At 38.4% G+C, this 18306-nt stretch overlaps 1 protein-coding gene across 2 annotated transcripts in view; it reads left to right on the forward strand.

Moving 5' to 3' along the window:
- phex (phosphate regulating endopeptidase homolog, X-linked) overlaps positions 1–16749 on the forward strand; it is a 30788-nt gene extending 14039 nt beyond the window's left edge. For both annotated transcript variants that reach the window (XM_039616898.1, XM_031745056.2), the window contains exons 2-22: positions 877–933; positions 1073–1234; positions 2179–2262; positions 2574–2800; positions 3652–3720; positions 4738–4854; positions 5069–5152; positions 5706–5848; positions 6472–6565; positions 8149–8277; positions 8533–8634; positions 10184–10261; positions 10379–10482; positions 10807–10865; positions 11095–11149; positions 12694–12761; positions 12853–12983; positions 13201–13266; positions 13465–13569; positions 14505–14581; positions 14667–16749. In XM_039616898.1, coding sequence (XP_039472832.1) covers positions 1093–1234; positions 2179–2262; positions 2574–2800; positions 3652–3720; positions 4738–4854; positions 5069–5152; positions 5706–5848; positions 6472–6565; positions 8149–8277; positions 8533–8634; positions 10184–10261; positions 10379–10482; positions 10807–10865; positions 11095–11149; positions 12694–12761; positions 12853–12983; positions 13201–13266; positions 13465–13569; positions 14505–14581; positions 14667–14769 — 2037 coding nt within the window. In that variant the 5' untranslated portion in view covers positions 877–933; positions 1073–1092 and the 3' untranslated portion in view covers positions 14770–16749. The remainder of the gene's footprint in view (positions 1–876; positions 934–1072; positions 1235–2178; positions 2263–2573; positions 2801–3651; positions 3721–4737; positions 4855–5068; positions 5153–5705; positions 5849–6471; positions 6566–8148; positions 8278–8532; positions 8635–10183; positions 10262–10378; positions 10483–10806; positions 10866–11094; positions 11150–12693; positions 12762–12852; positions 12984–13200; positions 13267–13464; positions 13570–14504; positions 14582–14666) is intronic.
- The last annotated feature ends 1557 nt before the right edge of the window (positions 16750–18306 follow it).

Raw genomic sequence — 18306 nt, forward strand, 5'->3', positions numbered from 1 at the left:
ATCACATAACAGCGGTTTCTGCCAGGAGGTTAGAAAGGCAGGCTTTTGCTCACCTTCTAGGAAGGGAAGTGAATGGGTAAACCTCCAGTTACAATGCAAGTAGCTTAAACAATGGCTTGCCTATTCTGTTTGTTTTGTGGTGTTTTGATTGCTCTTCGCAAAAGTGAGCAAGTAATGTCACACTGATTGCGTCTTTCAAGAGTGTGGGCAAGCATGACTGTTTACTCTGTCTGAGCACTCTCCAACTGTATCAGCTTTGCTTGTTTATCTCGGTTTGACCCTTTTTCCTAAAGAGTAGATAGTAGAAATGTCCTCGACTACATCCTTCTCCATAACTACTGTCATTTTGGGGTAATTATTGCATAATCACTGGTGGAGGAGTATTCAGGGGCTTAAATATATGTAATAATGCTTCAGTATAGTAGTGCAGTGTTCCAAGGTGGAAGTCATGCAGTCAAAATTTTACAGCCCCCGTAAAGAGGGGTAGACTGTATGTTTATACAGTTAAGAATATAGTAATTTTGTTTCTCTTGAGTTCATTTTCTAGAGCATTTTTTATGATGTATGTCATTACAACGAGCATGAAAAGTCAAGTTAGCACAATATTTTCAAAATTATACATTTGCTAATAATTCATCCTTGCATTCAGGATATCTATCTCTGAGATGAGGCAGAATTTCAAAGAGATATTTATGCATCAAATATACAATAACAATAACTGTCTGAGTCACAGTTGATTTTTACCCTAGAACTGGTTTTGCTCAAGGTGAAGCCTTGTGAAAGTCTCAACTTCCACCAATCTGTTGCAGAACTGAACTTGTTCGACGTTTGTGCGCATGCCTTCAGTTCACCAGCAACTCTTTTCCTCTTCCTCAGTGTCTCAAAAATCCAGTCAGGCGGAGTTCTGTCTGACCCCAGAATGCATTGAAGCAGGTGAGAAGACGCGCTAAACAGTCCATCTTGTACATTTAGCGGGTTACATATGAAGTGTCTTAATTGTGACAGTAAGTACCTTATGCTTAAATGTCATTGATGGAGGTGTTTTTTTTGTTTTGTTTTTTAATCTCTGTAGCGGGGTCTATTCTAAGTAAAATGGATCAATCTGTAAACCCCTGCGAGGATTTTTATGCTTTCTCTTGCGGTGGGTGGCTGAAGGAGAACCCGATTCCTGAAGATTCGTCCTCTTATGGCATCTACCCCTGGCTTAGGCAGCATGTTGACATCCGGCTTAAAGGTTTGAGAATAAATTCCTCATCAGTGTCCTAATAAGCATTTTGGTTTTCTTACAATGTTTCAGAAGTTTGGAATAATGAAGTATGGATGTAAATGCATGTAATGTACTGTATGTAAATGTATTTCCTTTAAGCTACATTCTTGGCTGCAGACTGCTCTGAATAGTTTTCAATTTTTTCTACTTTTTGGACATTGCTACAGTTGTTTTTATATGGTCATCTGGTACAAACAGAGCACACCCAAGCTGCTTAGCACACAGGAAGTTAGCCAGTCAGCAAAAAGTGCTCTTTTAGGGTGAGGTAGCTTAGCAAGACAGGACCTATAATGGCTTATTTCATACACAAGATAAGCATAAGATCCAGTATAATAATAAATGAAATTACTGGATTTACAAAACAGAAAAGGAATAGTGCTAGATATTCAATTCAGTACAATTTTATTTATATAGCGCCAAACAACAACATTTGCCTCAAGGTGCTTTATATTGTGCCTTGAAAACAGGTGACCCCCTGTGAGCAAGCACTTGGTGAAAGTGGGAGGGAAAAACACCCTTTTAACAGGAAGAAACATCTTTTTCCTTAATAGGAATTTCATTAAAGGTCATGAACAAGGTTAAGTCTTTCCATTCACTGGACTCTCACTTTCAGAGTATGCTCAGAGTATGCTCTGAAAGTAGCATAGTGCTCCAATAACACTGCAAAGCTCACATCAAATTTAAGAAAGGAGATTAAAAATTTGAAATCAATACAGGAAGCATGTCATCATTTCAATCCATACATTCTTTTTTTCAATTCTACATTAAACATCAGTCATTATGCATCCTGTATGGCTAAGTGTGTTATCCTAGTGACGGTTAATGTATCCCTGAGCGGTTAGCTAGCAGAGATGATGACTGGGCATTAGAGGTATCTTTGAATGATGACACAGATGTTTTTGCTCCATCAGAATTACTGCAAGCTCCTTCTGACCCTGACGAACTTGAAGCAGTGACCAAAGCAAAGACCCTGTACCGCTCCTGTTTGAATGAAAGTAAGTCACAACACAGATGTTTGCTCTGTGGATTTGTGGGGACTGTGTTTATATGAGACCCTCAAAATTCAAACCCTACAATTAAATGTCCTTACAAAGTCAATTATTTACACAAAGACACAGTGACTCTGAAAACAAATAAGGTAGGATGAGCTTTTATTGATCCACACGACAGATCTGGGGTAATGGAAAAGCAATAAGAAACATGGGTGCAGCACAAAGCTAGAAAAAATAGCCACATGAGCTGTAAAAATAGTACAAAAAAATCAATAAAGTTGTGTATACCATTTGTTGTGTGTCTGTGTACAAAGCTCTACTGGAGGAGCTGGATGCCAAACCAATGCTGAAAACACTTAAACAGCCTGAGTTTCGGTGGCCTGTTGTGGGTGACAGGCGCGGTGGGGAATATCAGTGGTCAGAGAGTCAGTGGAGCCTCCTGAAGACGCTGGCAGCGATGAGGAATCAGCACAGTAAGAGCGTCCTGATTCGCCTGTACGTGTCCCCTGATGACAAAAACTCCTCTCACTACATCATCAAGGTCAGACATTTTTCCTTCATAGCCCATCACATAACTCCACTGTAAAGCACATGTTATAGTATTGCACTTGCATTGTTGGATTCAAAAACCTGGAGAAATAGAAGTCCATTTCATCTCACTATCAAATTACATTAATCCCATTTTTTTAGTTGCTTGTACTGAAGTACAAAATCCACAATCCCATAGACTGTAAAATAAAAGATGGACATCAAAAAAAAAAAAAAAAAATCGAACCAGTACAGAATTGCCTTGCTTTGTTTTTAGTGTCCCGCACGAGGCAAAAACAAGGCTGCTTTATAGAATGTAAGGTCAGTGCTATATCCATCTTTTATACACAGCGTTTGGTTCCAATTTTGTAGAAGGACTTAAAGTTTAGGTTTAGAAATTTTCATTGTTAAAAAACTGCCAGGCTTAGTGGGACCAGACAGGATAAGTACCTTTTCAACAAAGAAAAAAAATAATGCTGTTATCCATTTACTTCATTTTTGTAATAATCAATGATTGTGTGCACAATCAAAAGGCACAAAAACAGTTTAAATGGGCTGATCATTCTTATTTTATTTTATAAGAATGATGTGTACATGCACAGGCTATTCTTATTAAAAAAATTTCCCTTTGTGCCAAATTATGACATTGAAAAGTGAATAAGAGCAATATTTTTGAATATACAACCAGAATTTAAAAGCTAATCAGTCATGCGAACAGATCAATGTTTCAAAGCCAGGTGAGTTATTATGTATCTATCTTAACTTCACTAGAATATAATGTGTCTGAAACCTTTTGGAACCGCTTTGAAAGACAGCAGCGTAAAAAGCAGCAGAGGCTAACCAGCGCTTTCTGTCTTTATGTAGCTCGATCAGGCATCCTTGTCTCTGCCTTCCAGGGAAGACTACATCACCAACACCTCCTCTGCTCAGGCGGTGAGTTTCCGCTTCATCCTTCATGCATCTTACCTTTTAACCAAAACTCCCTGTCCTGGATGAGTGGTAGCAAAAAAGACTTTTCTTCAGAACAAGAGTTTCTATTCAGACTCAATACATCCTTCTCAGTGTTTTCCTCTAAAAAAGAGATTTCTTCCTCATCTCAGTCACAGAGTTCTCATTTAAAAGGGCATGTAAAGACCTCATAAAGCACTTTTAGAAGCTATACATTTAAATGGAATTGAAGATATCAAAAAAGGCTTTTTATAATCTGTATAAATGCAAATTCCTTTTTATAACGTCAAATCTAAACATTTATGAGTGAAGACCTGTTGAAGCCTTTGAATTTAGAGTAGTTCAAGATATTCATGCAAAACTTAAAATCGCAGAAATGTAATGTAAGGATAGCAAAATGTTTTTTGAATAAAACCGCTCGTGTATCACTTTCTTTTTTTATTGTTTGTTACTTTTTTGTACTGATCTGGCTTTAAGTATTTCAAAACCACTGATAAATGGATACATTTGCATTTATACATATTAGCAGGACCTTAATTCACAGTTTTGGGTTTCTTTATATTTGGTGTGTGAAAGTCACAGTTCTGAATGTAAATAAATCATGGTATCTGCAGTCAGCTAAGTCTGTTGTCTGCTGTTTATAAATCATTTAATTAATGCAAAAACACTCTTTTGAGCCTAAACGTTGTTCTTATTAATAGTTTATCTGGTCTGCTAACTTTAACACACTAATATTTAAACTTTCTAATGCTTTATAAACATCATCAGAGAGCAGCACAGATTGGATTCCCTTTTGCAGTTACTCTTTAAACCACTGAATATTTTTCTGCTGCTGTGTGTCTCTCCCTCAAAAAAGGTAATAATAAAAAAATACATTTTACTGAATACTGATAGAGTAGCACAAGGGTATGTGAGTGCAGATGCAGGCGCTTGATTGATGTCTGATGATGTCCGATAGCTCAGAGCAATGAAAGAATGAAGTCTCTCTGTCTCTCTCTCCAGTATCGTGCGGCGCTGCTCAGTTTGATGGTGGATGTGGCCGTCATGCTGGGCGCCCCAGAGAAAGACGCTCTGACCCAGATGGAAAAGGCTCTCGCCTTTGAGACCAAAGTGGCTCATGTAAGGACATCATGTCAGATAAATATAATCCCGCTTAATGTATGAAAATTATTAAATAGGTCTCTGTAGCTCGAAAGCTAATTAAAACTCTGCATTATTCACTGTGAAATATGGCTGCTGATTCATCAGCTTCGCCAACAGTATAACAGGAAATCGTTTTTTGGACAAATTTAGGATCAGTCATGCTGATGACAATTGCACTCTGTGTCTGCAGATCCTGATTCCCTATGAAAACCGCACCAGTGAGAGCATGTACAACAAATACACGCTCTCTCGCCTGCAGCGCTCAATACCTCAGGTACTTTAAAAGCATGCAGAAAAACCGCCAGAAAGAAATCAACCTTAGCATTACTTGAGACTGATTCGAAACCATGTCGTACACGATGTCCTTGTGCTGTTTTTCCTGAGAAGTCTTCCTAAGAAGCAGGGCTCACTTCAATAGTACCAAACATTCCTGTTTTTTTATGGACTGTTTTGTTTCCAAGGTCAGAAGAAAGATCAGTACCACTCTTATGGTGAATTTGTAGCTACTGAGAGCAGAAACTCAATCAGCAAGTCAGGGAGACTGCTTTTATTGGATTTGTCTGAAATGTAACTACAAGCTTCATGATATGTTTAACCTCTATATGAACTGAATTAGAAATGAGAACTGCTGATATTTTTTATTTACCTGCGCATGAAAATGTAGTTCTCAAAAGTTGAAGTTTATATTGAAATAAAATCCCCCCAAAATGCAATGCGTGCAGGTGTTGCGATGCCCAGAAACTGAAGTAGCTGGCTTAGTGAATATACTGCATATTTCTATATGTTGTAAAAGACCTTTTGTGCTCTTTCTCCCTCTCTCTCTGTAGTTCGATTGGCTTAATTTCGTAAAAACTGTGGTGGAGTCTAAAGGCGACCCGGATCAATCCATCTCCTCCTCTGAGCCCGTCATCGTCAGAGTTCCACAGTACTTCAAGGAACTTATGAAGCTCATCGAGGCCACAGATCCCCGGTACAGACTTGCTTTCTATCATGGTGCCTTGTTGATACAAGATAGAGTGCTGTGCTGTGCTGGATAGAGACCCAGCTTCTCTATCCAGCACATCACATACTAATAATAATACCTTAAAGACACTCTTGATACACACCCTATTAATAAATACAATTGTTTGGTCCCAATGCAAGCTAAACTGTGTAGAAAACTGCCTTGGGTTGTTTATGTACATGGGTATCACCAATGCAGTTGCAAAATCTACAAGCAATAGGCAATAAAAGGGGTGCAAAAGCTACACAGCCTCAAAGTTCAGATGCTTGGCTTAATGGCAGGATGGCTTTAAAGAAAGAGTGAGGGGCTCAGTAAAAGAAAAATAAGGATTATTTTGTAATGTATATCAGGCAAAGTTACTCTTGTATTGTCCAAAAAATTGAAGAATTGGCACCTGAGTTAAACATTCAAGTCCCCTTTAAACTCAACCCAGTCCTCTTAAGGGACGGATATAATGTACACACACAAGCACAAACATGAGCCCACACTGGGGCTCGAGGGCACCTGTGGCTCATTACAAGTATTTTACAGTGTATAATGAGATTACATGTAGGAATTTAATTAATGTCCCTGTGTCTCTTTCTCTCCAGGACGGTAGCCAACTACGTCCAGTGGAGGACAGTCTTTTCCCGGATAACCGCTCTGAGCCGTCGTTTCCTCTACAGATACCTTGACTACGCTCGGGTCGGTACACAAAGCGTGTTTGGAAAATCTATGTCCATATATGATCACTTTTGAATGTTTTGAAAACAACTGTATTTTAGAAAAGCTTAAAAAATGCAATATTTTGAACATTAACATTTAATGTGCTAACCGAGGCCTGTTAAATCTCAGATGTAGCTCTTGGGTTTTTCACAGTTTCTCGGAGCAAAAGGCTGACCTCGGGGTGAATTTATTAGGACATTCACTCCTTGGAAGTCTGGCTGCTATCTTGAATGTCTTCCACTTGTGAATAATCTTTCTCACTGCAGAATGATAGACTTTAAATTGTTTGAAAATAACCTTATAACCCTTCCCAGATTGGCTGGCACCAACTGTTGCTTCTCTGAGATCATTTCTGATGTACTTGCTCCTTGGCATTGTGCTAACACACTAAAATCTTCCAGACCTGCAAAACTGCCAAAAATCTCTGCTTTTATAAAGGTGCTCAAACTTGCTGATGATTAGTTAATTGAGTGCATTTCATGAGCAGCAGCAGCTGCTCATAATTCTCTTAATGTACACTTTTTTTTTTCTTTTTTAAATGTTTAAACCTAAATCTTTCAAAATAACTACACTTGAAAGTTTCTCAACTTTTCTCAATCTCTGTTTTTAGGTCCCAAAATTCTTGTCACAGTACTTAGGCTACGTTCACACTGCAGGTCTTAATGCTCAATTCCGATTTTTTGATCAAATCCGATTTTTTTGTCGGCTTGTTCACACTACACATAAAATGCGACATCAAACGCTCTCCAGTGTGAACGCTCAAAGCGGCCCGCATGCGCAAAAGAAGATGTCACACACAATTCGCTCTGTTTAGACCCAGAGCAAACAATATTGTTTGACTGATTGCCCTTAATATAAAGACTTCGGACTTTATGTTTCCAGATTTTTGCTTTAAGTTATTTTGTTATTTACATAATAATGTAGATGACCTAATAATGATCCTTTTTGCTGTTTTAGAGGAGCGGTGCTTCAAAGGATAGTTGCAGATTTCTGTCAGAATCTGCAGAAAATACAGTAAAAATAAAATGTTCACATTTCTCCAACGTTGTCTTCCCAACAGTTTCACCGGATGGTAGGAAATCGTTCGCGATGTCCTATCGGGCGCTTCTCCGGCGCTGATAATTGGCGTCTGTCTTGTGTCAGTGACGTAAAAAACGGATTTAATGCGACTTGACCGTTCACACAGCAGTCGCTTTCTAAAACATCGGATACGTATCGGATTCAGTACCACATATGAAAGTGACCCAGATCGGATTTGAAAATATCGGATTTGTGCCGTTCACACTGTCATACCAAGATCGGATATGGGTCGCATAGGGGCGAAAAAATCGGATTTGATGCGCTTTCGCCTGCAGTGTGAACGTAGCCTTAGTGAGTTGGGGAAAGATTTTCTAATTTTACCAGCAGGTAGCTTCAAATGTTTTAAACAAATCATCCCCCCTCCCCACCTAAAGTGACTCAGCGTGAGGTCTTAAACACTCTCGTTAATGGAAACTTGTTAATGGAAGTTGTTTTTTTGGAGCGATGTCACCTTGAATTTCCATCTCTCTCGCCCCCATTAGGTAACCACAGGAACCACCTCTCTGACCCCGCGCTGGGATAAGTGTGTTAACTACGTGGAGAACTCACTTGTTTATGCCACCGGCCGCCTTTTTGTCAACACACACTTCCAGGAGGACAAGAAACACATGGTGTGTGTGTTCCCATCATATCCTAAATCCTGGCTCAGCTATTTGAGTTTTCTGTAGCTGTGTAACAGATGAGTGCTGAGCCGTGATGTCTGCATCACTGTAGGTGTGTGTGTCTGTGTTTAGATGGCAATGATGCTGGGCCTTTTTGCATTTTTTATAAACAGTCTCACTTTGCTATAAGTGAGAACGTTCTTGGTTCACGTCTGAAAATGTGAACGTTTAAACTTCTGTGTCGTACTTGAATTTGTTTCTCAGATGGAGGAGCTGATCGACGGCATCCGCTGGGCGTTCATCGACATGCTGGAGAAGGAGAATGACTGGATGGATGATTTAACCAAGAAGCGAGCTGTGGAAAAGGCACAGTTTATTCCATCTTTTCTAATCTAAACTGTAATATAAAAAAATATTTGGATTGGTGATGTGAATTTCAAACAGTTTAATCCAAAACTGGCCCCAAAAATTGAATGAAATACAGCAGTGCATTAAACAGTGAAAACAACCCCCTTTCTGAAGCAGCTGTGTTAGTCACATCTAACCGTTAAAACAAAGTCTGACCTTACTGTAGTTGCAGCAGCTGGAAACAGCTGCCAAGCTAGAACAGATACTATTGTTCTATCGGTTCGGGAAATCTGTTAGTATTTACTAACACCACTAAAGAATATTTATACGCAAAAAAGAAGAAGTCCTTTACTCAACAACCCAACAACAGTATCTCTTACGTGATCCACAATAATCCTAATTTATCTTATAGTCAGCCTTGGTGAGGTTCTTAGGCATAAGTCATACGGGCCAGAGACCAGTGGACAATCCCCTGGCAACCACCTGCCACCATAGAAAAATGACTATTCCCTGACCAGTTGGCAAGTGGTTGAAGGAGGTGGTTGATAGTCACTAGGTGAAACTTGTCACAAAGAGATATATGATGCTCAATATTTTTTATTTTTACCACTTAACGAGCAGTTAGTAAGTCTTTGCAGATAAGTCAGCATCTTCCCTGCAAACTACAGGCAACAGCATTGATCTGTTAGGGCCCAAAGCAGTCACAAGGATGTTTTTGGTGCTGCACACTCTTTGTGACTGATTTCACCTTGTGACTGAAACCACTCATCAGTCAGTCAAGGAATACACATTTCCCCTAGTGGCCAGTGCTTTCCGGGGGGTTGCTTCCTGTTCAAAAACCCATGTTAGTGATGCTTTAATCCATCCTTTTATCTCTTCCCTCTTAGAAGCCACGTCTCCTTTTATTAACTTTTAACTTTCTTCTACTTGACTGCCCCGAACCAAAGTGTGGTTCAGGGCCTTTTATGCTGTGACCGTAAAAGGATATCTTCTCTTGCTGACATCAAACTGAAGGAAAAAAGAGTGTTTAGAGCAGCGTGTCACCTGAGCGTTTGGCTGACAGGGATCGTCACATTCTCATTGATTGCAATTGTCATGTGTTCTCACTGGAACTGCAATGATTGAGAGAAAATACATTATCATAGGTTTTCATAAAGTCAGACTCAAATGTGTCCAGGATTTTATTCCTAACACAATTGTTTTCAGCTCCATTCACTGTTAAAATGTTTTTTGATGCCTTTCAGCTTGAACCGAGCTACTTATCATTCACCAGCTTTGCTCAAGCTACAATACTGAAACCATTTAAAGAAATTGGGTCCACTTTATGGCAACATATAGACCTTCATAATAAAAAAGGATTTTACTGTAGGGACCCGGCAATGTTTCTGTGAAGGCACTTTAGCCTATGACTCTCACTGTGCTCTCTTTTTATTACTTTTATATCATTTAAACTTACTCATTCAAACTTATATTTGCACTCACTGCCAATTAAGTTTGAATGAGAGTCTGACACACCTTTTTATGTTTAATTTAGATTTCATTTAAACTCTCTTATCTCTCTCTAAAGGCACATGCAGTCCTGGCTAAGGTTGGCTACCCAGAATTTATTTTGAATGACACCTACCTCAATGAAGATTTGAAGCAGGTCTGTTTAAATTAGCACAGCATCATGTTCCTGCAATGCTTTTTCCCCTTTTCATTCTGAAGATGGAGGAATGTCGCTATTTAGAAGTAATGTGTAATGTGTTTGTGTCTGCTTCAGCTAGAGTTAAAAGAGAATGACTACTACGGCAACGTGATGCAGACACTGAAGTTCATCGCTCAATCTGATCTCTCCTGGCTACGAAAGAGCGTCCCACGCACAGAGTGAGTGGCAAGTGTGAATGCTTAATTAGGCACTGTGACATCATCCGTTTGATAAGGAGATACATGTTGACACTAGTTCCGTCCTAAAGCATATGCAGCTTTAACTGCTTTTTGACTCTAATGGGCGTTATAATTTATAAAATAGACATTGTGCTGTATTAAATGAGACTTGAAATTAGGGATACAGCAATAGGAGTCGCCCCCTGTTGGCCACTGGAAAGAAGGCGGCACTTCCTTTCTTGCCTTCTGAAGCTCCAGCGATCTTTTGTAATCAGGCTATGGTTTTATGTCCTTATTAATGCTTAATGTGTGTTTATGTTTCAGATGGTTTACAAACCCAACAACTGTGAACGCCTTCTATAGTTCATCCACAAATCAAATCAGTAAGATATACATTCATTACATTTTGTTTTTTTTAATCACTCAATTAAGTCCTGACCAGACAGAGTAAAGCACCAATTCTGGGTCAAGATTTTGTGGGATTTCCATTTTTTATTATTTTTATTAGCAAACATAAGATTGAAAAGCCTTGACCTTATGCAGTAAAATATCCTGTTTGGAAAGAACTAAAGATACACACAAAGAAAAAATATTTTTGTTCTTCTTGTTTAGGATTTCCTGCTGGAGAGCTTCAAAAACCCTTTTTCTGGGGAAAAGAGTATCCAAGGTGAGTCATCCCACCCAAGAGTTGACTTTATTTTAAAGAAAAACCTATTAGAGAACCACAGCCTGGGTAGCATTATTGTTCTCAACAGATCTATAAACTGTCCTATATTAAACATTAGCTTGACAGCTTGATTTTATTTTGTAAAGCAATTTCCCACAACAACACAGCACAGTAACATTTGTCCATGCTTCTTTTTTTATGATATCTGAGACTGGATGACAAGCTACTATGTAACAGCCTGCCCAGCTGGAATGGTGCTCACTCACTTAAGGCTTCCAAAGCTTCTATTGTTTTCTTTTTATTGTGTTCTTTCCTCTTCCTGGTATTTTGTTCTCTGAGTAGTACTTTACATTATTAAACTAAAATTTACTGAATGAAGAAAATAGCTCATTAACTGCCTGCTAGCTGTCAGTTTTAATGCTCTTTAGCTTGGCCGCTAATAGAAAAATAACTACACACAGTTTGTGTATGATAGGATCCAGTGGTGTGTGGTGACTTTTACAAAAAGTCAAGCAGAGACTGACAAACAAAAAGAAATTATCTTCCACTGTTTAACAAGACAAATTGTTGTTTCAGACTATGACATACCGTTTCATGATTTAGTGTTGCATGTCATGCATCTTGCTGCACTCTGTGTGGTCATCTTCATCTTTGTGCACCTCTTGCTGGCTGAAGAATTATTAAATGTTATTACTTTTATAGTTATCATAAAAAAATATTTGCCCTTAGGTGACAATGATCTGTGCCAGAGGAACATTTTAGAACCATTCCTTTAGTAGAAGTAATAACACACTTTATGTACCACACTGTACATAAAGCTGTATTATTTTTATGTAAATTCGATCAGTATAAATCAATATTACTGCTGTTTATGTTTGAGGTTGGTTTAAATATTTAAATATATCCTACTTGGTACTCAATTATATACTTGTAATTGTTCTAAGGACCATTATAGCTGAATTAAAAGGCCTGTGCACTGTCAATATCTACAGGAAGATTCAAATTAATAATGAAGAAATAAGGTAGTGTATTAAACAAAACAGCTGTCTAAAGATGATACACTCAGTATAGACAGTTCTCATGCATGCTAATCTGAAAGTACTGGTGAAGTCTTTTAACTGTTAACTGTGTTCAGAGCCTTGAACGCACAGCCAGCAGCAACTTGTTTAGCATTGCTAGTCTCCCTCAGTCTCCCATCAAAAACCAGAGGTTTATCCACAATGCACATTCCAATGGAATCGTAGTCAAGCAGAGTCAAATCTGCTTTCAAAGACAGAGGCTGCAGCCTCAAGATGTCAATCATTTAAAGAATGGATACAGCGAAACAAGAATAATTATGACAGAATTCTGTTTGAGATGTCTGTGTTTAGACTTCATTGGACAGGCACTGCTTGCATACTTCCCCTGATCGAGCACCACTGATAGAATTTAATCCTGTCTTGAAATTCCACAAGACTTTGACTTGTGCCACACTAAAATCTATGTTGTTTTAAATGCTGCTCTGACTCGGGCTAATGTCTAACCCGCATTCCTTTGATTTACAGATCTTTAAGTTACGGTGCCATTGGGGTAATAGTTGGACATGAGCTAACGCACGGCTTTGACAATAACGGTAAATAATGTTTGCTAATAATGATTTCAGAATATAACATTTGTGATTGAATAACAAACTCCTGACACAATGAATTATGTGGTCTGAGCAGGTCGCAAATATGACAAAAATGGCAATCTTGAACAGTGGTGGAGCAACTCGTCTATAGAGGCCTTCAATGAGAAAACCCAGTGTATGATTGACCAGTATAATGGTTATCACTGGAAGGAGGCGGGCCTAAATGTAAGGAAACAGTCTGAATGTGCAAAAATTTATAAAAAAGAAAAAACTGCAGATGTAGAATGAATTTAAACCACTTTTCTAAGAAACTGTCTAAAAAATGCCTGTGTATAATGGATAATTATCAAAGTCAAGAAATAACTGAAGACTGTTGTTCAGTTCAGACGTTTCTGATGCATTACTGCCTTTGTTACTCTTTTGTAAATGTTTTGCCCTGCAGGTGCGGGGTAAGAGGACCCTGGCAGAAAACATAGCAGACAATGGAGGAATAAGAGAAGCATTCAGGGTATGATCTATGATTTAAGAAATGGTTTGCCACAGGAGCTGTCTACTTCGGACATTGTGAGCTATTGTTTAAAAAAAAAAGAGCAATTTCCTAATTCTAAATGAATTTGTTCCCTTAGCAAAAATGATGAAGAAGATTTAACGATGTCATGTAAAGCAATCCAGATGAGAGAATGTTTATTTCACTGTTCTTGTGTAGGCGTACAGGCGGTGGGTGGATGAGAGCAGAGGTGGTGTGGAGGAGCCTCTGCTGCCTGGAGTTGGACTGAACAACAACCAACTGTTCTTCTTGAGCTACGCGCATGTAAAGACACTTTTGCACACTATTTTTCACTACGCTCTAAATGCAGTTTTTCTGCCAGTGTGTGTTAGATCTGAAGACTTTCAGTTGATTTGCAGGTCTGCATAGTAAAGTGATGATAGACAGGTAATATGTGGGCGTTTTCCTATGGGAAATGTAATGTTTCGGCACTTTAACATAATGGTTGAATATAAACCAAACCATATAAACCATTAAAGTGTATTACATAAAAATAGTATATACATTAAAATTGTAGTTTAGTAAAGTACTTGAGTAAATGTACTCAGTAACCTTCTATAGCTGGTTCTATCCATGCTGGAGAATCCAATTGTATTTCCCATGGCCCCCTTGTGGACACATCCCTAATGTGCTTCATTTCTTAACTACAGTTTATGCAAATTTGAAGAGTCGGTTCTTGTAATTCCTAAAAGTGTCAGTAGGAGGCAATGTTGCTCCTCTCACGCTGTCATTTACTGAAACAAATGTAAAATACAGTTGAACATATCTATTTCTAATGCTATCCAAACCATAGAGATGAGAAAGGTTTGAAAATCTATCACAGGACTTTCATGCTGTGTTCCACATCTTGGGTACTGCTCTTGTTGAGCTGTTAGAGTTCTTTCTTCCCCTTTCATGCTGTCTAGCCAAACAGGATGTCATCGTGTTTTACTGTTTCCATGTGTGGAACATGTCTGGCTACTCGGAATTATTGCATTTATAGAAGCATGCATGTGTGATTTTGCATTCAAATGCATTCCTGTCTGTGGAAACAATGAAATGGAATGGCCTCAAATGGAATGCTAGACAGAAGTTTTCCTTTGGGATTTTTATTGTAATATTGCATGCAATGGCACATGTTTAGTCAGAAACTTATGAATACACATACATCGTTTTGAGTATCTAGCAAAGCATTTAATCGGTGTGTTTGTAATGCGCAGGTGAGATGTAACACATACAGACCAGAAGCGGCCAGGGAGCAGATCCAAAGTGGAGCTCACAGTCCACCAAAATACAGGTGAAGCCCGCACGCAGACACACACATGGACACACATAGCAAGAACCCCTCCAACCTGACCTTTATCATCACTCGTGTCCTGCAGAGTTATTGGAGCGATGAGTAACTACGAGGAATTTCGGAAAGCATTCAAGTGTTCCGAGTCGTCAATTATGAACAGAGGAGCACAATCCTGCCGGGTGTGGTAACCTTCGACCTCAGCGTGATACTCGCGAAAAGGCTGATAATGCTGGATTTATCCAACATAGTTTACATGATAAGGGAACAACATAAAAATGAAATAGAGTTGTTCTCACTGAAACACCCTAACACATACACAGCGTTTGGGTAAGTGTGGATCTTTGAACTGAAGCTGCTTTCAATTGGCTAACAAGAAAAATGTAACTTTTTACAGTCATCTTTATTCCTTATGTCACATAAATTAAGGTTGAAGATTCTTATAAAGGACCACAGTTACAGGGTTGGAGACAAACATGTTTTTGTGACATTAAAACAACACAGCTCTATGTGCTGTACATGCAGCTAAATAAAAGCACTGCATTTACATGAACTGCATTTCTTCTGAGAATTTATGTAATGTAAATGTACAATGATGAGGACTTTTCTACTGATTACAAAAATATATTCCAGGTTGTTTTTTGTGACTGTAGGATGCAGATATATCAGCTCAGCTCGCATTTTTTTGTCAGCAGCCCAAATTCTGAACACTGTACACCAAAGATTAGTTCTTTAAGTAAAGTTATGCTACTTAATATTATTTTATTTTGAAAACCAGTATTATAGAAGCAAAGTGATCTTAATGTAACATCTAGCAAACTAGATCAGGTACTTTGTCTGTGAGTTGGAATTTGAGAGTGTGTGTGAGTGTGTGTGTGGGCCCAGATTTTCCTTTGGCAGTCTTGCCTTCTGTTTTGCTTTGTTTCAATCTTGTGTCAGACATTTATATTCATTGCGCTGCAGTTCAGCCTGAGGCAAATGAACTTACAGAATTACAAGCACTCAAACTGCAGCATGCGCTCTCATTTGTCTTTGTGTCTCCGTCAGTGGACTGCACCGCTGAGGTGCATTCACACACCAACATGATGTTTCTTTGGAATGACAGGAATACCGTATGATGCATAATTTTCAATATTCGCCAGAAAATGGGAAAGAAGTATCTGCTGTAATGATTTGGCTGTGATTTGTTGACTTGGTATCAGCCCGCTGATCTTTTTCTTCATTTAGCATTTTGTTTTTGATAAAGAAATCTGTATTTAATGAAATTACACTTATCATTCTAGAATTAAATCTACCAATTAAAATCATGAAACAAGTACTGATTGAATTATTTGAGTTTTAAAAATTCTGTAAAGCTTTTTTTTAGTGTTACTGCCAAACAGTAGTGCTATTGTTTGATTCACTGCCAATTATACAGGCGTTGAGACCTGTTGGTAAACCCCCCTGGCAACAACTGGTTAGTAGGGAAAAATGGGTATTTTTGATTTGACTGGAGAACAGTTGATAGCAGTCTCTACACTGTAAAAAATTTAAATAAAACACAAACAAGCAAACAAACAAACAAAATGAAAAATGTGCTGTTAATTTTCTGCCAGTACATCTGTTTTTTCTTTCTTTGTTTGTTTCTGTAAACAGCAAATGGTAAAAAAAGAATAACTAAATTCCTAATAAATTCTCTTATTTTAAAATAGTACATTGTGCTGTATTTTTACAGATTTTTTTAAGTGTCTGTTAAATTAGTTACATAGAGAGTGCTACACACAAAAAAAAAAGGTTTTCAGGGGGTCAGGACTAAAAGAAAAATTTTTGATACTTAATTCAAAATAATATAAAACTGGTTTAACTTGTAAATAACATCAATTTGAAATAGAAAATAGGCAGATTTCAGATCAGATTTATTGCGATGAATGGGCAAGCCCTAGTCCTGTAACTTTACTGTCAGTATTTTAGTAGTACAATATCCACTGTAGAAATGATTAGATTGAAACCAGTGTATATCATTACAGGTGTTTGTCTTCTTTTTTCATTATTATTATGTCTTCTGTTTTTCTTCGAATGTTTTTGTAAGTTAATATGTGACAAACTTTTCATTGTAATTATAAATTTGTATGCCGTCATAATGGTCCACTGATTCTGTTCTTCAGTTTTTTGTTTTTTAGGTTCAAATAAAACTCCTGAGAAATTACATTGTACCTCCAATTTTGCTGTGATTGATAAGAAGAGATAAAAAAAAAATATGTGTGCGAACAAGAGAGAGAGCCAAAGTGATGTAGTGAGCAGTGGGTGGAGGGTGCTGATGGATGGTGGACAAAAGACATAAAGAGATTGAAAGCATGTCCACTTATTGATTTTCCTCCGGACTCGCTATTACACACACTTACACCACATCACATCCCATTCATTTATGTCAACAGTTCCCATGGCAACTTGTTCTGTGTTACAGGAGGTGCTGTGCATGTGCTTGTGAGTGTGGTTTTCAGTTAGTCTTGTGGTGTCCAGCAGGGGGTAACATTAATGACTTGTATCTGTGGCAACACCAGCGGCAGTCTCATCAATTCACACCAATTAGAAAAACAGTCTACTGCTCCAGTCTGTCTCTTAGTGTGTGTGTGTATGTATGTGCATGTGTGTGTGTGCTGGGAGGTGTTTAGATGATTAAGAGACAAAGGGAAGAAGTAAGTGAGATGCTTTTACGAGCAATATAATGCATCAAGCACCTGGCAGGCATTCTTGTCTTCTAATGGAAGTTTCGATTACCAATGTGCTACACAAGAATCAGAACAAACAACGGAAATTTTTACTTTTTATTTCTTTTATTGTTGCTTGTCTCCTCGAGCCCTGTCAAGCATTTGTACTCAACATTTGAGTTTATTTTATAGATTAAGACATCACAACTTTTGTATACAGAAAAACATCATGAAATACGAAGTAAAGCAGTAGAAAACTTTCCTAGAATCAGTTTAGACTCCCTTTTGTCTTCAAAACTATTTCACATTAGGAAATTCACACGGCACAAACAGAAATGTCACAAAAAGCAAACTGATAAATTTCCCCCGCGCACCAGGCATAGCGGAATTAGCTTGATTTGTCCCCAATATACCTTTTACTACTCATGCTAGGAAATTCATCTGGGTCGGAATTTTCTCCAGGACGCAGGTCAGATTGAATACCTTTTCTTTTCAAATATTATCTATTGCTATTATGCGCTGCGTTATTTCACTTGCACCATGACTATGTAAATCACAGGTGTCGAAGTCCAGGCCTCGAGGGCCGGTGTCCTGCAGGTTTTAGATGTTTCCTTGACCCAACACAGCTGATTCAAATGGCTAAATGACCTCCTCAACATGTCTTGTAGTTCTCCAGAGGCCTGGTAATGAACTACTCATTTGATTTAGGTGTGTTCACCCAGGGCGTTATCTAAAACCTGCAGGACACCGGCCCTCGAGGCCTGGACTTCGACACCCCTGATGTAAATTCTCTTTTGTCTTCTTCTGTTTTACCGGCAGTTGGCAACCCATTTAATTGGAGCAAGAAATTGCACTGCCATCTAGTGGAAGAGAATGTAATTGTTTTGCCAGGTGAAACCCGATACTCTTCCACGGCACACTGGATCATTTCTCACAGCACACCTATGTGCCGTGGCACAGTGGTTGGGAAACACTGAGCTAACTTTCTTTTTGCCAGCTTGTTTAAAATTTAAGTATCCCTCTTGAATAGATTTTGTTCAA

The sequence above is a fragment of the Oreochromis aureus genome, linkage group 9, assembly GCF_013358895.1.
Source record: "Oreochromis aureus strain Israel breed Guangdong linkage group 9, ZZ_aureus, whole genome shotgun sequence".
Lineage (NCBI taxonomy): Eukaryota > Metazoa > Chordata > Actinopteri > Cichliformes > Cichlidae > Oreochromis > Oreochromis aureus.